General features: G+C 45.2%; 1 protein-coding gene across 1 annotated transcript in view; it reads left to right on the forward strand.

Moving 5' to 3' along the window:
* The window catches only part of LOC107116733 (protein tweety homolog 2-like), an 89,867-nt gene that overhangs the window by 35,583 nt on the left and 32,445 nt on the right, over window positions 1-21,839 (forward strand). Inside the window, exon 2 of the mRNA XM_015418714.1 lies at window positions 3,137-3,309. Within this exon, the coding sequence (XP_015274200.1) occupies window positions 3,137-3,309 (173 nt within the window). The remainder of the gene's footprint in view (window positions 1-3,136; window positions 3,310-21,839) is intronic.

A 21,839-nucleotide genomic window follows, 5' to 3' on the forward strand; every position in this document is an offset into this window, starting at 1 on the left:
CCTGCCAGATGTTGCTGGAAGATTGGCACTAACCACTTTGCTTGGAAGGAAATGTGAGAACCAATCCCACAATCCCGTGGGAGCACCTTCAGATAGATTTTTTCCCCCAGTCTTGCTTTCTGTGACTGGAAATGGAGCCTTCAGCAGGTCAAATAACCTCTGGCTGACCATTTGCCATGCAAGCCTGCTCTTAGCAAAATGGCTTAGTTTGGTATTTGCTTTCTTTCTTCTAGAGCAGAGCTAGGAGTCAACTTTTGTGCTGCTGTTATGATGTTTCCCTGTCCCCATCTGATTTTAATGCTGGCCTGTCCTTAATTCTTTCACTATTGAAGCTTGGCCTCAATAAAAACTACAACTTTGTGCATAGAGGGCTCTGCCTTGAAGCTATAACATCTGGTTAGCTTCTTGCTGCCAAAAATTACGTCTGTGTGGCAGTTGGATGGTTTTAGGAACCGTTAAAAAAAAGCACTAAATAGAAAGAATGGTCACTGCTAGTTAGAACAGCTGCAGCAGACTGCTGTGGTCAAGTGACTTGGTGCAGCGGTTCTGCGACCAGGAGAATGAAGAATGAGCTGTAGGCTAAGTGGAGCCATTTTTGTGAACAGCCACCTGTTTGGTTGCAAGTAAGCCTGGCCTCCAGGCATGGATTATTTTTTTTTGTAAACTGGAAAGCAGCTGGTTTTTATTTATCATTAGGGCTGCTGATTACTAAAACAGTGAAAAGGTAGCAAGGGCTCTGCGAATTTGTGAGACTGAAATCGCCATCCAAAATGTTTCCAGGCACCTCTTTATTCCTCTGTGGTCTCTAAACAAGCAAAGGAAATGCAGTTTCCTTGTTCATTTTCCAGCAATCCAGCAGCAGTCCTTCCTATGGACATTTATAGTGCAATCCTATATAGAGTTAATACCAGTCTAAAAGCAGTGTGTGTCATTTGTACTTGAAAGTATTACTACTTCCTGTTTCCATTATTTGTGCTTCTGTCAGGTCTTGGATGCAGTCACTCTCACCACACTCTTGTGTCAGCAAGATTTGTTTATTGAGAAGTGAAACAGGTTCCAAGTGTAGCCATGTTCTGTGTCAGAACTAACACTCAGGTGTCAGGACAGAACCTATATACTATGCAGGACATCCCCCCTAAAGCACACTATCCAATCACTATCCGCATTCAACCCGCCAAAGATCCAAACTTCCCCAATACACCGCCCCCACACCTGCTACTAGCCTTTGCAGTATCTAGAAATTCCCTGCCCCCAAAGTCGAAGTGGGTGCTGAGATCATGCATTTCCCAGGCACTGAGTAAGCCATCACTCACACACTCACATCACGCCCCCCCTTTAGCCAGAAGGATAAACAGCCTAGAGAAGGAAAGAGAAGCAATTAACCCTTGAGGCCAGAGAGTCCATGACAACTTGGCTTGACTAGTGTGAGACTTAAGCTGCAAAAAAACCAACAACCCACCTGTTAAAGTTTTTTACACTGTTAAAAACTGTACCTGAAATATTACTATTAAGTGGTGAACTCTGGGGGGCATGGCATCGACGTTGAGGAAGATGGCTGCCTAAGGGCAGAGCTCCATCCACCCTTCCCTCCCAAACTTCATCCATCGTCATTTCAGCTTACCATATCATGAGCAAACCTGGGGCAGATACTGTACCATGGAACTCTGCTGCCCACAAAGGTATTCAGGCGTTCTTTTGTAAGCCTAACATGAATAAAGCCTCTGAAGACGACTCTGAGGAAGCTAGCAAAATGGCGACTGAAGAGCCTCCAGTATTCCTGCCTATTTCTCTGCCTGCTGACTTAGCGATTGCAGCGAAGTTTACCACAATGGAACAGAAAATATTAGAAACAATGGCTGGCTTAATTAAACCACTTTCTGAGCAGTTTGCCGAATTCAAAATAGCCCTGAATAATGTCAGTCAGACAGCAGAAAATGCAAAGGATCTGAGCCTAGTACGAAAAGATGAAGTGAACTCTCTTCACAAAGAAAATGGCTTCCTCCGTGAATGCATGTTGAGCCTTGAAACAGCAGTATGACAGAACAACGTTAAGTTTAGAGGATTTTCTGAACAATCAATGATCAACTCTGATCTTTCTATTTGCATAGCAGACTGGTTGGCACGTGAGCTACAACTGGAAGATAACATAGCACCATATGTAGCAGCAGCTTACCGACTGGGCCTCCCAAACAGCACGATGTGCCACCAATGATGGACAGTGCTGAGGTTCTTGTGGAGGAATCAAGCTTACTAATACCTGGCTTGGGGGAATACTGATGGGTTTGGAGATGAGGTTCTCATCCCTGGTTGAGTGTTCAGTTAGATTTCCAGAGAAGCTGACATCGTAAGGGATAGGGAGTCAGCATGGTGTAGTGGTTAAGAGCAACAAACTCTAATCTGGAGAACCAAGTTCAGTCCCTCACTCCTCCACGTGAAGCCAGGTGGGTGACCTTGGGTCAGTCACAGAACTTTCAGAGCTCTCTCAGCCCCCAAAATAAGTCTAGCTCGCCACCTCAAGGCGCATAACGCTAAAAGAGCAAGAACTTAAGGCTGCAAGACAATCTTAGGATCTCCTGGCTATACGACACGCAATGCCATACAATAATAATAATAATTAGTAGTAGTAAGAGATTCCTGAGTGGCTTAGAAGGTCAGATTATAGTCCTGTAAATACAAGCCATTAATCATGGCCTGGGTGTAAGGGGCCTTGGAGAATCAAACAAAGGAGTTTTGATTAAGATATGCCAAAATGCTCCTGGCAGTCAGTCTAGTTCCTCTTTCATTCACATCTTATTTCACATAGTCTGATCATGATTCATTCCCTGGTTTGATATTAGAGATGGCTTCTCTCTGCACCTCTGGCTGCTCAATGCCTGGGGATCTAGGGGAGCTTCAAAATGTGGTTCCTGGTTTTTGTGGGGGGTAACATATAGGGAAAATAAATGAGGACCTGTTTGTGCATTAAGATTTACCTGTCTGATAAATGGAAACTGGGAGAGAAGGAGAGTAGGAATAGTTTCCTAAGCAAAGCATTTGCTCATTTGTGTTTATATGTCATGGTAGTTTTGATATTTATGTTTCTATGGCCTAAGCTGGAGCTCATCATATCTTTCTCCCTTTCTTTCTCCTCTCCCAGTCCTTGCTGCTCTTAGCCCTGGTGGGTGCTGTATTTTTGGGCCTCAACCTGGTCTTCCTTGCTATCTATCTGATTTGCCTGTGCTTCTGCAAAAGAGAGGAAGAGTCCGAAACCAAGAAGTCTAACACCTGCTGCATCACCTGGACTGCTGTGCTTGCTGGCCTCATCTGCTGGTGAGTTCAAGAAAATGGGGGACATGATGGGGAATGTGATATGTGCTACTTCCGCATAGGGTTGCCAATCTCCAGGAGAGGCCTGAAGAAGAGTAGGTTTTTTACCCCACTTTTATCTACCTTAAGGAGTGTCAAAGTGGTTTACCATCAATGCTCCCTCTATGCTGTGGAGTCTTGTGAGCAAAAATTCTACTTTGTGAGCTTCTGGTATTAATTAAACCAGTTAATTAATTAATTAGACTGCCTCATAAATCAGTTTGCTCTCGAGCCATCCTTCCTAAGCTAAGACAAAAACGTGTGAGCCAGAGGCTAAAAAACTGTGAGCTAGCTCACACTAACTCAGCTTAGAGAGGACACTGCTTACAATCACATTCCCTTCCTGTCCCCACAAGAGACATCTTGTGAGGCAGGTGGGGCTGTGAGAGTTCTGAGCGAACACTGACTTGGAGACTGGAGATTTCCCAGGATGACAGCTGACCTTGAGACTAGAGACATCAGTTCCCCTGAAGAAAATGGCTGCTTTTGAGGGTGGACTCTATGGCATTATACTCTTCTCTCCCCAGGCTCCATCTCAGATCTCTGGGAATTTACCAGCCGGGAGCTGACAGCCCTATTCCACAGACAAATTGTAACTAGGTCCTGTAGGAACTATCTTAAGTTAACAGAATCATATATGGTGAAAGCAAGCTCCTCCCTGCAAGCACAGCTTTTGTTGAACAGGCAGCCAACCTCTGTTACCCAGTCTGTGAAGAAAGCCCCTGTAATTGCTGCTGCTGGGTTCTTCTCTCTTGTTGAAGGAGAGGGCTAACCAGGATGTGTCCTCAAGACTGTATACGAGGCTGCACTCAGGGGAGCCATCCCAAATTGGCACAGGCCAGGTAGTTGGACGTTGTTGTTAGGAACATTGCTCAGTGACATAGTGAGGAATCCTTGGGCCACTCACCAGTCTCTCAGAGCTCTCTCAGCCCCACCTACCTCACAGGGGTGTCTGTTGTGGGGAGAGGGAGGGAAAGCGATTGTCAGCCACTCCAAGACTCCTTTGGGTAGTGAAGGGTGGGGTATAAAACCAACTCTTCTTCTTAATTGCTAGGATTGCCAGCTCTGGCTTGGGAAATTCCTGGAGATTTCGGATTAGAACCTGGGGAAGACATACTTGGGGAGGGGAGGGAGCTCAGTGGGGATATAATTCCATAGAGTCTAACCTATAAAGCTGCCATTTCCTCCAGGGGAACTGATCTCTATTGGCTGGAGATCAGTTGTAATTCCAGGAGATCCCCAGCCACCACCTGGAGGTTGGCAGCCTTCTTAACTGCTAACTTTGTGTGTTTTGGTGTTGTTGTTTTTTTAAAAAACCCTTGGAATCTTTATGTGCCAAAAGTCACTGGGTGGAGTGCTTTCCCCTCAGTGTTAAACAGGGCGGCTCCACCAGAGAAGGGGAGAAAATTCTCTTACCTTTTCATTGACTGTTTGCCACAACACCTTTGCTCATTGGAACAGGGTGTTCTGTAGGTGCCAACCTGCAAATGGGCAGAATTAACAACTTCCATGTGCCTTTTCCACTGTGGCCCCCACCTTGTGGAACGGCCTGCCTGGGGGAGGTCAGGAAGGCTCCCACTCTCCTGGCTTTCTGCAAAATATGCAAAACTGAATTATTCAAGAGGGCTTTTCTACACGGGCAATAAAGTTGCACTGTACTAAATGATTAACAAAGTCACTTGGAAAAATTATTAGGGACTGTGGTTTATACTATTGTGTATAGCTTGCTGAAATTAGGATCCTGCTATGAATTTGGAGCATTTAATGTGTCCTGTTAACCCTTATGCTTTGCTTCAGTTCTGTTTTTAGACTTGTGGTTGGTTCTACAACCCTAATCCTATTGCATGGTTTATGGAATGTCCCATCCGTCAATTATATTGACTCACTCTGGATACTCTGCCTTGACTCCAAGTGAGAATGGCGGAACATAAATAACATAAATAAAATGAAATAAAATAAATGCTCAAGAGACAGGGAAAAAGAATTCTTCCCCCTGCATAGACGGTGTAACCCATTTGTCCAGTTTTAACTCAGTCCACACTCCATGTCTTGCTGAAAAGAACTGGCACAGTTGGTCCATTTGCAAGGGCTCCTAGATTCCAGTGTGAAGGAGCAGTTAGCACAGCTGGTTGTCTGGGGTCACATGAGGTTTGAGCTTAATTACATGTAGAGTCAGAATCAATTTGAAACTGAGAGCAGGTTTGAGAGCACCTTGACAGGGAAAACTGTCTCTATGCCCTTGTCTCCTCCCTTCACCTGCACCAAGAAGACCCTCCTCTAGAGGTTTCGAGCATGTCTAGGTTTGCTTTTTAATCCTTCTTTCTCTTTAGCCATTTTCTGGTGTGGATTGCATGGCGTAATAGTGCATTCCTAAAATAAGGAAATGTAACTAGAGAAGTGAAAGTTACGCTACTTGATCAACAGCACCCCAACCTTCTGCAAGTCTTCTTCTCTCAATCTTCTTCTGATCTTTGTGGATGAATATCCAGCCTGGAGTCTTTACCTACCTCCTCCTCTGTGCCTGCTCCTAACTCCCACCACACCCCCTTGTGCAGTGGGTGGCTACCAACCACTCTAGCCCTGGCATGGCCCAGAGGGCTTTGTTTAAGAAATGCACCCACTGCAGGGCGAAGATGATTCAGACAGATGAGTGCGAGGTCTGTCTGTTCTGCTTGGGAGAAGGGCGCAATGTGGCTACTTGCAAAGCTTGCTAATGTTTCATGCCTAAGGCCAGAGGAGATCAGGCAACGAAGCTCAAAGCTGGACTTTGGGAAAAATCCCTTAAGGCCACTGATACTCCCTCAAATCTGACCTCGGCTTTGGAGCACCCACCCAAAACTTCATCCCCATCCTCCAAATCAGTCAGGTCAGTTCCATCAGTTCCGTGTTCCAGATCTCAGCTGAATTAGTCATGCTCTCAGTCCCCACTGGCTCAGAGATGCTGTTCTGAACGGCCAGCCAAAAAGCCTAAACTGAAAGCTAACACAAAGGAAAGCGTAAGTTGGATCCGAAGTATTGTACACCAGCCCAAGTACTGGATTTGATACTTGAGCCCCAAAAGGTTTTGGCTCCTCCAAAGACTCCATCACCAGGTCTGATTCACCACCACTTTCAGTATTGGTAAAAACTCTAGTTGAAAAGGAATAATTTCAGTATTGGTAAAAACTCTAGTTGAAAAGATCCCCTTGAGGTGTAGGCTGGATTTCTGAGCTAAAATCATAGAGGGGAAGGTGGAACTGCCAAAAGAGAGCATGACCCTTTGGGAGTGATTGGAGAAGTTCAATACTTCCACCATACTAAGGTCCAGAGGGTGTCTTATACATTTAAGCACGTTCCTGAGGTGCCAAATGGCCAGGTGTGTTCTGGAACGGTAAGTAATAACCTTTGCGGGGACAGGCACACTTTGTCTGTTTGTAAAGGTAGGCAGTAGAGATTCCTATGCTGTATGCCCCTCTGATTCAGCAGCTTCATCTGTGATTGAAGGCATTTTGTAGCTGAGTGAGAAAAATCCAGACTTCGAGATCGGTCGCCAGCCGGGGCTCGAGTAAAACTTGTTCTTGCATTTATTCCTTTTCCCTCAGACAGCCTTAGGACCCCCTGGGTCAATTTATCAAGGGCATTCTTGATCTTTTCCAATGAATTAAATATAGAAGCTACTGTTAAAGCAGTAAGCTCATGGTAATTTCTCACAGAAACAGCATCTGCTGGCAAAGTGGCAGCCAATGCCCGCTGAAGCTTCCATTCCTTCATACTCAGCTTCAGTGTCAGCCAAAAGGGAGTAACAATTTGGAACAGGAATGTTAAGCCTTTTTTGTTACCATTCTCAGCCCATTGACTTCAACAGACCAGGAAGGATGTACCTCTGGTTAGGATTTCACTATCTGTGAGTATTCCTTAGCGTGCCTTTCCTGATCAGCTCATTCAATTCTGTTTCCAGGGACTTTCCAGCAGCTTAATTAATTAATTAATTGTTTGAGGGTGATCCTAGCTTCCAAATTCAGAGGAAGGAAGGAATTTTTTTCTTATTATTCTGTTAGCTGAATAGAACTGTCTGTGTCTGGTAGAAAACATGCTGATTGAACTGGCATGCTGTTCCCATGACTTGTCCTCTTCCCTAACCAAGGCACATGACTTCCTGTGCCTTGAACTTATTGGAACGATTGCTGTACTGCATCTTTGCAGTAACATAAATGTATAAGTTTTGACTGAGGGAGATGAGATGGGCAGAGTAATGCATATCGAAGTGCTTTTTATATCCCCAGGGTGCTTTGATTGCAAGCACTACAGTGAAGAGAAAACTGTACGCTAACTACTGGCCACTGGGCTTGTCTGAATCTTAAATGCATACCAAAAAACACTGATCCAGAGTGCATCTAGTTCACTGCATCTAGTTCACTTCCATAGTTTCTGCATGCAGCATGTTATATAATGCATTATTTAGGCAAATTTATTAGGAATCTATAGGAATAGAAGACCTTGAGTGTTAGGTTTATTCTTTTCAGCCTATTACTTCAAATTGATTAGACTTTCCTCCTCCCTCCTCCTCTTTCAGCCCTCAGCTTTTTCAAGCCCTTTACCTTTTGCTTGTCCCTCAAATTTTGCTGCTGTCTCTGTGCATCTCTGAACACTTTCAAGATGGCAGAAGGGTCTAAGTAGCATTCCACCTTTCTAAGGCCACAGGCTTCAGTGGACTTAAACTAGGCATAACTCTCCTTAGGGCCTCACTGATGGTCGTCTTTTCTGCTGACTTTACTGCAGATCTTCACCACAGAAGCAGCTAGCCAACTCCAGCACTGCTTAGGGCTGAATCTCACATTATGTCTCCCATGTGGTAGGGCACTGGTGAGGCAGCAGTTTCCACCACAGTTTCTACCACATTCAGATGGACACACTGACAGTAACTTATTGGTTTTTACCAAGATATACTGTGATGAACTAATTATTAATGTAGTAAGATAGAATGCTGCCACATTGGCTTAGGTTGTTGATACACAAGTATCAATTCTGGCACAGCTGATAAGGTAAGAAATTTTGGGGAGCGACATTTCAGTGGTAGAGCAGAAGGTTCCAGGTTCAATCCCTGGCATCTCCAGTTAAAAGGTTTAGTGGTAAGTGATGTGGAAGACCTGTGCCTGAGACCTTGGAGAGCAGCTACCATTCAGAGTACTGACCTTGATGAACCAATGGTCTGAGGTAGTTTAAGGTAGCTTTATATATTCCTGTGAAAGGAACTTGTGTGTAGATTTTTATTTTCCCTTGCTGATGCATGTAGGTAGTGATTGGACATTAGTCCCTCCTTGCATGCCATTTTAAGGGGGAAACAATTTAAAAGTGTGTAATGGCCACCACACCAGTTAGTGTGAATGCATCTTTGTTTAATTTGACATTGATCCTCCAGATACTAGCCATCACATAGGAAGCAGCCTGTAAATGCAGGCATAGCAAAGGAAAAATTGAGTGAAATGATAATGCTTGGTGGAGAAAGATGTTGCAAAATGCAGCTATAAGCATAGAAAGATAGAACCACTGACAACCTTCTACTACACATTCTGATGGTAGAGATAATACTGCACTATCTAGTTGCTTTGAACATTGTTGAGTATTCATAAGAGCTTTCAATAATGTATTATCGAACCACAATATATGCAGGTTGGATATATCCAGTATGTAAATTACATTTCTGCCAGTCTTATGCATGTGCATGGTCTATGATTCTGTCACATTTACAATTTGAGCACATAACTAAAACTGAGCTGAGTGTAGCCCCCAGCAATGTTTGTACAGGGACAATGGGGGGAAAACCTGCCTTACTAATATATTAAGATAGAAGACTGTCTTATTGGTAAAGCAATATTAAAAGGAGAAGTGTCAGTGGGTCTAATACATTTATGGAAAAAATATTACCTCAGGCTTCAAAAACTGCCCTGAAAGTACCACAGCAAACATGACCGTTAGAAAAGTTCCCAGATGAAAGCAGCTTTCTTCAGAAGCCAGAAAATGCAAGGTATGCTGAACATGTGGATAGCTTGTATTTTTTGGAGAGCCATGGCATCATTAGGGCTCTCCTGGGATGTATTGGCCTCCACACACACAGCAGGCCACACACTGGATCTGTTGTGCAGAAATTGATTTGGATTCAGTGGCAGTTTACGAACCAGTGCCATGGACTGATCATTACCTTGTGAAGGTCAGTTTGAGATTTGCCTCCTCCCTCTGCAGAGGAGGTGAGCTTATTTATGTTTACCTGTGAAGATTCGTGAATCCAATTGGATTCCAGAATGCTCTGCAGGATTTTTGTCTGGCTCTGCCAGCATCTCTCTCGATGAGCTCACAGAGGCCTGGAATCTGGGCCTTCAGGAGGCCATTGACCAAGTTGCCTCACAGCACCCTCTTTGCCCCCTGTACAACCAGGACTTTCTGGTATATGAATGAATTAAGGATGGTAAAAAGGGGGCTTAGATGGCTAGAGTAGTGCTGGAAACATGCTAGAGGCACCAATCTGAGTTACAGCCCCCCAAAGAAGGTGCCCCCAGGAAAGTGCTCTCTGGGGCACAGGATCAGGAGGTTCAGTAGTGTATAGAATGGATCCTGTGCAAGCTAGTGACACCAAAAGCACAGCAGATCTCTGGCTGACTCTCCCCTACCTGCTCTCCAAGTTTGGTGATAATTGGATTTACAGGGTCCAAGTTATGCCCCCCCAAATGGTGCCCCATCATCCATTGTTTCCAATGGGGGGGAAGCAAGTGTAATAGAAGCACAGCAGAACAGAATCGAAGTCCCAGAGAATCTCTGCAGTAGAAACTGAAGGGGGGGGCATTTTTGCAAGCCCAGCAGAACCAGTACAACGTGCCCAGCAGAACCAAGTGCCACTGTGTCCCAGCAAACCCAACAATACTAAGGTCAAGCCAGGAAAGTTGTGTTTGGGGGAAATGTCAGGCACAGGTTCAGAAATGTATAGAATGGACTCCATGCAAACTACTCACACCAAACGCACAGGTAACCTCAACCTGCCCTGTGCTCTTCTACAATCTCTCCAAACTGGGGGCGGATTACAGTTCTGGGGTTCCAGTTACGGATCCAAAAAAAAGGTCTTCCCAGTGCTCTCTCTGGAAAAGATAGCTGCAGTTACAGGAGTCTGTGGAATGGCTCAGGAACAACTCAATGACACCAAACTCACAGGGGAACTTCACCTGGGCATAAATCCACCCCCCACCAGACACTGGAAGCAAGGCAAGCATCCCCCCCTATGCTTGCAGCCTCCCCCCCAAGTCTCCAAAGGCAGGTTCTGAAAGACAGAAAGACAAACATGACAAGACTTCTGATGGGGCTCCCCAAAGTTACCCCACAACAGCTAGGTGGGCACCCCAGACTCACCAGACCAGTGGAAATCAGAGTTTTCCATTTAAAGTGATCATGAGGAAGGTGTTGTGTTATGATGTAAATGTTGTTTCATGAGATAGCTTTTGGGTAAGGGAACCCACCCCCACCTGGCAGAGATGGCCATCCTCTCGCTCAAGCACCAAGGGTGCAACCCGTATGCCGCGTGCCAAATCACACAGAGAGGAGGAGGAATGGGGGGACCCGCAGAGGGACAACATGGATCTTATCCTATGAGATCCAGAGAGCGGTAGCCCAGCAGGAGGAGGTTGACCTTGAGGAAGGCCAACTCGTCCACCCTGGCCGGGTCCAGGTGGGAGCGGTGGAGGCTGAGAATGTCTCCCAAGTGGGAAAATACCCACTTGCTCTGGACACTGGTGGGAGGGCAGGAGAGGAGACTCGTGGCCATGTAAGAGAGGTTGGGCCAGATGACAGTCTTGCATAACCAGCAGTCCATGGGACCAGCGGAAGTGGGCTGAAGGGACTCGGCAAGGTACTCCCTCTCCATCACATTTATTGTACACCTGGCAGCCCCAGCACTGTTGGCCTCCCAGTTCACCACTGACAACCATTAGCAAGGCTTCTCCCTGGTTGGGCTCTTTTAAGACAGAGGTGCTGGGCTGTGTCTCCTCCTCCCCCAACTTCTCCACCCACTGTTCCCTCTAGCCATGTCTGCTGGCCTGTATCCGCCACACTTCTTTGCAGAGCTCACATTCCATTGCACAAGCTCTGCATTCCACAGAGCAATACTATCTGGGGGTCACAGATACAGGCCAGGTTGTAATCCCATTCCCTGCAGAGAGGATGCAACCTGGTGATGATGACCACCTGCAACCTCTGTGCCAAGGCCATGACCTGTGGGAATACAGCTGTCCCCTCAGGGCCTGGCTGCAGTGCAGAGTCCAGCATCCAGTCCAATCTTCAAATCAGGGGGATGACTTGTCCCAGGTTGGCTATATGGGCACAGAGCACGTGACGTCGGTGATGTCCTGGAAAGGCTTGAGGACACACACATTTTGGGAGAGGGTCAGTCAGTTGATGCTGATCCCCTCTTCCCTGTGCAGGAGGGTTATGGAGGAGATGACATCCTGCACTGTGCTCTTCTGCTCCACCAAATGTGCAAACATGGTGTAGGTGGGGTTCCAGTGGGTAGCTAAGTCCAGGATGAGCTGATGTTCAGGGTCATCCCCTGTTAGATACAAAACTCGAGGCAGCAGGTGAACAGTGATAACAGTTTTATTTGAACACGAAGTCAGAAGAACCAGAACGAGACAAACAGTGGAGCAACAGGCTCCTTTTTAAACTGTCCGAGCTTGGCAAGCCATGCCAACATGTCAAATAAGGTCCAATCAAATATCGTACATAAAGACTAATCACTTTGCTTCCCTCCAGAACTACCTTTGTTCTGATAGGTCATTTTACGATACCTTGGTCAGACTCAAGCTCAATACCTTCATACATTATATTACATACACAACATCCCCCTGCCACTGCCTCTCGCACAGCAGACAGGCAGACTTGATGCTGCGCAAGAAGTGGGTATTCAGGCACTGGCAGGTCTCAAGCAAGGGCTGCATCTTGAGAGTGGGCAGCATCCCAGGTGGCCCTGAGAATGCTCCCCAGCCCCAGAGCATTCTTCACCACCAGGTGAAGTGTGTGCACCAGGCGGATAATGCTCTTAAGGCACACAGCCTTCACTGCTGCCAGCATGTTGGTGCCGGCATCTGTGACCATGCAAGCACGGACAATATTGTCACCACCCACCCACTCCCTCAGGCTACTCTTTATCACAGCGGTGATGTTTTGTGCCATGTGTTCTGCTTTCATCCCTTGTGCATGGAGCAAAACCACTTTGTAGCCTGGTGGCAGTACTGTCCCCTCCTAGAGTCTGGGCCGTGCCCCAACAGTCCAAACAGAGAGGTCTTGACTTCCGGTTTCGGCACTTCTGATGGCGACTGTGGTCCTCGGGCACTCCTGAGGAAGCGGATCGTGAGCTCGTGGTGGGGAGGGGGCACGATTGTCCACGCTTCCCAGGAGCTCTGCGAATGAGCTCCTAGCCATGGGGATTGAGTTCGCCTCTCCCCCTAGCAGGCAGCCAGCAGATTAAGGCATTCTGGTGCCCCGAGGGTCCCCCCGCAGAGCTCCCGGATGGGACAAAGAGCAGCACACTGGAACAAGCGTTTGGTGATCCAGCGGAATTTTACGTTAAAGCGACCCCATCATTGAACTGTAGTCAAAAGTCTAAGCGAAAATGCCTGACAACTAACTGAAAGCCTCCCCTTTAGAAGCGAACTCTCCCCCGACAAGAAAACAAATGAACTTTTGGTAGCAAATCAGGGGGGGGGGGCTAGAAAAACAAGGCGGACTGAAATAAGGGACATATAAGAACTTACCCGACTTTTTGAAGGTTTTTAGAGACTTTGATAACTTTAAAGAAAAGTAAACAATCTCAAACATGGCGCCTCTTAAGAAGGAGGACAAGGACAAGCAGTCGAAACTGAGACCTCTTCCTGGAAGTGCCAGCCCAGCGAGTTCTGCCCCTAGACAGGACAAAACTGCAGATCTCCAAAGGATGCTGACTGAGGCATTGCGACCCCTGCTGGAACAAGTCACGGCATTGCCCCAAAAGCTGGATGTACAACAAACTCAACTTAATGAGACTGTGGGGAAAAAAACAGAGAAATCCAAACAAGAGCTTAAAGAAGTGGATGCCAACACTAAGAAGCTGAAAAAACAACTGCAGGTGATGGAAAAAAGGAGACTAGTTGATGAGTCTCACTTGTTGCAGCTGCAAATGGAAAGAGCAAGCTATGTTCTAAGATTTCAAGGAGTCCCCCAAGAGAAAGGGGAGGATCTAAAGCAGATGATATGTGATGCTATTGCCCCGGTAGCAGATATTAAAGCAGAAATATTACAAAGTGAAATAGATACGATCTATGGGTCGTATTATGAATTTACAAAAAGGAATAATCTGCCCAGGGAAGTGATGGTGAGATTCTCCAGAAGACAAGTGAGAGATCAAATCCTCAAAGCTACAAGTGGAACTACCTTGAAGATTAAGGACAAAGAAATTAAAATTATGAAAGACATTCTGTTTGAAATAAGAAAGAAAATAAAGAAATGCAGAGACTTGGTACTATTTCTGCAGAAAAACAACATACCCTACAGATGGAATGTGCCCGAAGGTATAATCTTCAAATTTAAGGACAAGAAAGAAAAAATTGATACTGCAGAAAAGGCATTGGAGTTTTTGCAGCATCATAATAGTCCAGCAGGTGAAGAAGATAAAGATAAAGATGACAGTACGAAGGAGAGTGACGAAGATGGAGAAGTGGCATCTTCTGACGAGGACTCAGATTCGAATCTTGGGGCTGCAGCCCCCCAAAAAACTTACTAGTTGAGAAAGAAAAAGGGTAGATGCTGAGTTGTTATTGTTTCTAGAAAGCCATATGAGTATTAATTATTTCTTACATTGTTCTTTATTTAATCAAATGTGCAGCTGTTATATATTGTTTCAATTACAGAATGAAGACCATGATTGAACTTTAACCAAAGTTTAAGCTAGAAGCTAATTTTATAAGCATTATATATGATCACCATCTCTTGGGTTTTTAGTGGGTTTTCTTTACTTTCTCTCTTAGATTGTAGTCCCTTCCCTATTTTCGTTGTAGTTTTTAGAAAAAGCAATAAAAAAATCCCCTATGGGGGGCACAAAAAACACTTCTGGTTGCCACTAGTGGGCAGAGAGGGAGAGGTGGCTGTGCTGCTGGCTGCCTCAGAGGTCTCCTGTGAAGTGCACGGTTCTGCCTTGCACTCTGGAGAACTCACCCTTGACTATTGCCATTGTGGAGTGGTGCATGGTGGGCAGGACCCATTGGCTCATTGACCTCTGTGAGGGGACAGTGTACCAGGGAGCCAGGTGTTGCAGCAGCCAGCAAAAGGCTATGTACTCTATGTGGGAGAAGGGTTGGCCATCCACAGCAATCATCTCACCAACAAGGCAAGTGACTACTTCCTGGGTCCTCCAAGGCACTTCTGGATAGCAGTGTTGGCGTCCCCAGGGAAATGACCTCTGGAGGGTGGCCTGCCTTGATGTCCCACCCATTGCACCCTGAGTGCGGGAAGCCTTTCTAGGAGGGGCCTCCTGCTCCCCCTCTGCTTCTCCCTGCTGAGAGGGTGTGAGTCTCTTCTTCCTCCCACTGGCCATCACTCTTTCTTCCGGTGGCAACATAGCAGGGTGCACCCTTTCAAGGCGGGGATTTGCACCCCTCTGGACATAGGCATGGCACACCTGTCAATTTACCACACAGGGGTCACTGGAGAGGGTGCAGAATATTTCCAAAGTGTGGGCTGGAAACGGGGCCCCAAGATTGGAGAAGCTGGGAGGGAGAATTGCTTTCTGGTGCTGGGTTGGGAGGAGCCACAGAGGGGTGTACTCAAGGTGGGAGCAGCTACGGGGAGTTGTGTTTAAGGGGAGGATGTTCCCCCCCTGAATCACAGCTAGACTCCACAGTATTAGCAACTGCTGGTCTCTGGGCAGTGCTAACAAGTTTTTTGCCTCTGTGGGGAGCCCCAGGAATGGATCAGGGAAAGGAGGCTCTGAGGTCCCTGATGATACCCTGCTAGAGGAGGGCTCCAGTGGGCTGGCAGGATGAGTTTGATGCCCAGGGACGGGGGCCTGTGGCATGGGGGAGGTGGAGGATGTCTTCCCCCACTCTTTGCATCCACTTTTACCCTCATGACACAGAGGAGTTTACAATCAGGAGGGGTGGGAGGGTATAAAATGTGGGTCCTCAGCCAAGGCACCCAGTAGATAAGCCCATCTATTCAGCATGAGCAGAGAGACAGGGTGAATCAGAGCCCTGTCACCTAACACCCCCAAGCCTCAGCAGGGGAGACGAATCACAATCAAAATGTGGGTCTTCAGCCAAGGAACCCATTACCTAAGCCCTTCTGCTTGGCATGAGCAGAGAGGCTCAAAGCCCTGAGTCCATCTAACACCCCCAAACCCTAGCAGGGGAGAGGAATCACAATCAGGAGGAAAAGTGCTCTGCTAGTCCGCTTTTAACAAGTCCCCTGCCTCTCTTTGTAAGTGTGAACAGCCAACAGAGGAGAGGGTGTGGAGCTGAGTGTATATATAGCATTCTGATCCCATAGAGCAGAATGGAAACTCTGTTATTGGCAGCCGGTAGTGCCTGTTAAGCTTTGGAGGGCTCCTATTGGTGTTTCAAAGGCTGTGGAATGCTGCCCCTCATTGCCTTGGAGTTTTGTAAACAGTTTAATTGAACAGAGACTGTCTGGTAATGTAGTTGTTCACGAACCGCCATGAACAGCACCAAAGTTCATGAACTGTTTGTGCCAGGCACTCTTCCATAAACATATCTTTGCAAACACCAAACCTGCCAAAATTTGTGACAAACGTTACTTCATGAGCTGGTTTGTGCCCATCCCTACATGCAACAGTTGAGAAGCAATGAAACCCGTGCTTGCTCTACTCATGAAGATTTTGCATCCTTCTAGGTGCAGAAATGCATATTGGATTTGCTATATATGTCCACAGCATGCCCACTTGGTCTTTAAAAACATTTCACTCGTTCTAGAAGAGAAAATATTGAATAGGGTTTTTAGTACTCTCCAAAATTTCCAATTTTTCAGTTGGAAAAAAAGGGGGGGGGTTTCAAAAAAAGGGGGGGAAGGAGAAACTTTTGCTTCAGAATTTTTCTGTTTTTTTCCCCCCAGGCCTTCACATCTCTAGGAAAGACCTTTCTTTTGAATGCGTTCCCTGAAAATAGAGAATAATGAGTAAGAAGGATGTAAAGATCTTCACTTGTTTATAAGGCAGCTTTGTACATTCAGATCTCTCTCATAACAGCACAATACATTCTTTGTGGCAGTCAGAGACAAATCTAGAATATAATGGCCTGTATCCAGCCATGCAGTTCTGATGACTTAAGGCCATTTAAAGTTTTGGAAGAAGGGGTGCTGATTTCTGCCAATCCCTCCCCCCAATACACTGAGCCCCCTGAAATTGTTCCAGGGGATCAGTGGTCTTTAAGGATAGTTTGGGGTAAAGTAGTGGGACAGGGGAATCAGTGGAAATTTCTGTCCACTCTTGTGAAAACTTAAGCACCCTTAAGCCTTAGAAATCACTTTAATGGGCCAGTGTAGCAAGAGTATGTATTTGTATATTAGATATGAAAAAAGGGTTTTTAAAAAAATCATTTATAGCCCGCTTTTCTTCCCAGCAGGGAATCAAAATGACTTACATCATTCTGTTCTGTACTTTTATCTTCACAACAACAGCTCTGTGAGGTAGGTGAGGCTGAGTGTGTGTGAGTGGCCAAAGGTCACCCAACAAACTTCCATGGCAGAACAGAGATTCAGACCTGAGCCTCCCAGATTCTAGTCCAACAGTCTAACCAATTCATCATGCTGGCTCTCAAATCTAGCCTCCTTTGCATTGAACTTGTGTTAGTGAGTGGCGCTTCTAGTGTTAGCCTGTCTTTGGTCTAGTTTTCCAGAAGACTTGAATTCTCTTTCATTTTAGTATGAGTGACAGGACCTTTCCCCCTTTCTAGTAGGCATAAAAACTACTGGCAAAATCATAAGGAGCTGTGTTGGATCAGGACAGTGGTCCATGCAATCCAACACTATGTGTCGCACAGTGGCCAAAAATCAGATGCCATCAGGAGATCCACCAGTGGGGCCAGAACTCCAGAAACCCTCTCACTGTTACCCCCCAAGAATATGGAGCATCACTGCCCCAGACATAGTGTTCCATGTATACTTTGTGGCTAAATAGCCACTGATGGACCTCTGCTCCATATGCAGTCCCCGATTGAAGCTGTCTCTTCTTGTAGCCACCACCACTTCCTGCAGCGGTGAATTCCACGTGTTAATTTCTCTTTGGGTGAAGAAGTACTTCCTTTTATTTGTTCTAAGCCTACTGTTCATTAATTTAATTGAGTGGCCATGAGTTCTTGTATTGTGAGAAAGGGAGAAAAGTACTTCTTTCTCTACCTTCTCTATCCCATGCATAATTTTGTAAACCTCTATCATGTCACCCCTCTGTCATAGTTTCTCCAAGCTAAAGAGCTCTAACCTCTTTAACCTTTCTTCATAGGGAAGGTGTTTCATCCCCTTAATCATTTTAGGTGCCCTTTTCTGTACCTTCTCCAGTGCTACAATATCTTTTTTGAGGTGCAGTAACCAGAACTGTACACAGTATTCCAAGTGAGGCCACACCATAGATTTATACAGGGGCATTATAGTAGTGGTTGATCCCCAGCATAGCGTTTGTCTTTTTTATTGCAGTCACACAATGAGTCAACATCTTCGGTGAGTTATCTACCATGACTCCCAAGATCTCTCTCCTGGTCAGTTGTCACCAGTTCAGACATCATCAGTGTATATTTATAGTTACGATTTTTGGTTCCAATGTGCATTACTTTTCAGTTGCCCATGTTGAACCTCTGAGCCTGCCACAGCGAGGAGGATGGGATAAAAATCTAATGAATGAATAAATAAATTTGTCACATTGATGCCCACTTGCCCAGTCTTGACAGATCCCTCTGGAACTCCTCAGAGTCCTCCCTGGTTCTCACCACCCTGAACAACTTAGTGTCATCCACAAACTTAGCCACTTCACTGCTTATTCCCAACTCCAGATCATTAATGAACAAGTTAAAATGCACCATAGTACCGAGCCCAAACAGATCCTCAAGTCATGGACCCTGTGCTGCTATTAAGGCAGTGTAGACATTTGCTTTCTGCCTATTTTACTCTCAGTGGATCAGAAGATCCTCAATGTCAGATGTATGTCAGCTTCTGAGTTTAAAACCAGTTCCAAATTCCATAGTCATTGTTACTCAGTTCACGGTTGGCAAAATTGTTTTTGAGATGGGAACAGGAGCATTCTGTTTTTCCTGGACTTGGGATAAGCCGTCACTTATGGTAGTAATCAGCCAAAATTTCGAGGTCCCTAGTCAGTATTTCCTCAGTCCTTTCAATTGATTTAAACTCTTTGGACTCAATTGATTTGAGCTCTTTGAACTCTCCTCAGCTTTGAATGAGTGGATTGAAAATTTACATATTAGTATTTAGGACGGGGTGTCGAACTGATTTGTTATGAGGGCCGGATCTGACATAAATGAGACCTTGTTGGGCCGGCCCATGTATGTCATAAAATGTAATGCCAGGTAGTGAAGGTATAAACTTTATAAATGACACAAATACAAAAGGTCTTTTTTTACTTAAAATAAAAATATGCTTAAAACATTAGCACTCTTGCAATATTTTGTTTATTTAACAATATCTCATAATTGACACCTCTTGCTCTGAATTATTAAATCAAAATGTCTGTGCTGTTGCAATCTTGAGTGTGCTGTTCAGGTGTGTATCTGTAAGCTGCAAACCTATGATGATGCAGCAGCAGCAGAACTGGAAGAAGAAGCAGAAGACAGCCAGTTCCACTGCGGGCCTGATAGAAGCCCTCCGGGGCCTGATCTAGCCCCCAGGCTGCATGTTTGACTCCCCTGATTTAGTGGGAGTGCTCAATCGGTCTGCATACTCGTATCAGCTTGGTTACATATTTTATATTATTTTATGCTTCCTGTGTGTAACTCTGCCATATGTTAAATAAAATAAATAATAGTCATTGTTACTGAACTGAGATTCAACAGGAAGAAAAGTTTCAGAAAGAACAATACATCACAGCCTTTTCTCTTAATAAAGGAGATATGTTAATATGAATGTGTCTGGATGCACCTCAACGTCACTTAATGTGGATTAATTTCCCTTTAATACCCTGAAACTATCTTGCTTTGCTCACTGTAAAATGGTAGATTTCCCCCATCCTTTCAACAGTATGCTTATATGCAAAAAGGGGATTTCATTTCATGGTAACAACAGTACAAAATTGGAGCAAGTTAATTACTCTGAATGTATTAATACACTGTGAAAGATTGGAGTCATTGTGTGTGTGATGTTTAAAATAGTTTGTGTGAAGGGAGGGTTGCCATCTTTCAATTACCCACTGCTGTTTCCTTTAATAATGTAGTAACCCTGAGACACGAAGACATTTTGTAGAGTCCTTTTTCAAAGAGAGTTTCCTTGCCACAGTGCTTTTTAAAAAGAAGGGGATATATTTCCATTTCCTCTCTTGGACTTTCTGGAGTCCCTGGAATTCTTTACTCTGGTTGCATGCCTTCTCTTGAGGCTTAACCAAGGAGCAACAGCTTTAATCCAGAGCAGTATTTCTTTCGACAGATTCTCCTCATAATCTACTTAGTCTGGGACGCCTTTTGCCCTAAATCTCTCAGCATTTGGGAGGAAACTGGCTTGCAATTCTTTGTGTGGCTGGCTTGCTGCATCCTTTTTAACCCTAAAATTGGAGAGAGAGAGAGAGAGTGGAACAAGATGCTTCATGTCACTTGAGCACAAATGTTTTGGATCAGGTAGAACAGAATTTCCTTCATGGAGTAGTCCTTTTGCCCTTCACCTAGGAGGTCAAAACTGTAGCTCTCCTCTTCCCACAAGCCATAATGGTCAGTCCGTGAACTCTTTCCGGTCAGTCCCTGAACTCTTTCCAGTCAGTCTTGTTCACATGAGAAAATGGGTTAAACCCGCTAAAAGGAGGCTTTTTAAAATACAGAATAATCCGTTACTTGTCAGCTCCAGTGATTTAAACACCCTCCCAGCTTCCAGTGGTTTGAACACCCACAGAATAAAGTTATCTTCTCTGTTCTACCGAGTACTTTCAAATCAGATCTCACTAACAGGACACCTAAATACATTCTCTCTGGCGTTCTTCCATTTCCAGTATTGCGGTGTCCGCACTTTCACACAGACACACTTCAAACATTTTTATTCTCCTACCTACAAAGTCTGAAACCTGCATGCCCGATGTAATGATTGCACACATACATGTCTCACTGGAACATCCATACATGTGTTGATTTGCACACGGAGGGTTGTAACAGAGGGAGCCAAAGCACTGGACTAGGATCAGGAAAACTCAAATTCAAATTCCCAGTCTGTCATGAGGCTCACTGAGAGAGTGATCTTGCAGTAGTCCTTCTTTCTCAGCCTAACCTAACTCCCATGGTGTTTCTGAGGATAAAATGGAGGAGGGGAGAACTTGTATAGCACACTGAGCTCCTTGGAGGAAGGACACAGTAAAAAAATGTGACAGACAAGCATCACAGTGTCCATGCAAAGACGTCTATGTCTGTACATTAATCTACTTCGTAAGTGCAGTACTAGTTTTAATGTATCAGTCCTTGCTATGCTCATCAAAGGATGAAGCATGGCCTCCAACTGGTTCCCTAGTACTTATGTATGCTAATACTACACTTGGGTTCTGTATAGGGTTGTCAACTCCAGATTGGGGAATTCGTGGATATTTGGGTGGGTGAAGTGCAGGGTTTGGGGAGGACAGGGACCTCAGCAGGGTGTAATGCCAACAGAGTTCATCCTCCAAAGCAACCATTTTCTCCAGGAGAACTGATCTCTCATCTGGAGATCAGGTGTGAATCTGGGAGATCTCTGGGCCCCACCTGGAGGTTGGCAAACCTAGTTTTGCATGGTATGGCTTTACCATATGTCTCTGAAGGGTAGAATTCAGCAAGGTTGTCATGTTTGGAGACAACTCTGTGATGCTGGAAGCAACTTGGGAAGCAACATTTAACAATGTACATTTAAAATGAGTTGTAAGGAAACCTATATTTACTATTTCTGTCATTCAGTAGTCGCATTGACTGGCCACCAGCCCTCATGGAAGCAACTGAGTGATCTTGCAATCATAGTAATAGTTTATTGCTCTTCATTGGTATGTCACTTAGCCATGACCTACATGCCAAAGTATAAAACTAAATGAGAGCAAATCGCTGTTAGCATACGTGACCCCACACATCAACTTTTCTGTGACAGACTTGGAAATTGCTATACTTAAAATATCTTCAGAGAGAGGCTGCTGAGTTGGAATGTTCATACAGGTTTGATGCTGTCAGATGTGGGTTCAGCACAGGCTGGGAATGAGTAGCTCACTACGAAAAGGTATTGTCCCCCTCTCTGTGTTTGATCTGGCTTTACCAATTCATCAGCAGTTGGGAGTGACC

The sequence above is a fragment of the Gekko japonicus genome, unplaced genomic scaffold (genome assembly GCF_001447785.1).
Source record: "Gekko japonicus isolate JY-2015 unplaced genomic scaffold, Gekko_japonicus_V1.1 scaffold704, whole genome shotgun sequence".
In the NCBI taxonomy this organism is placed as follows: Eukaryota; Metazoa; Chordata; class Lepidosauria; order Squamata; family Gekkonidae; genus Gekko; species Gekko japonicus.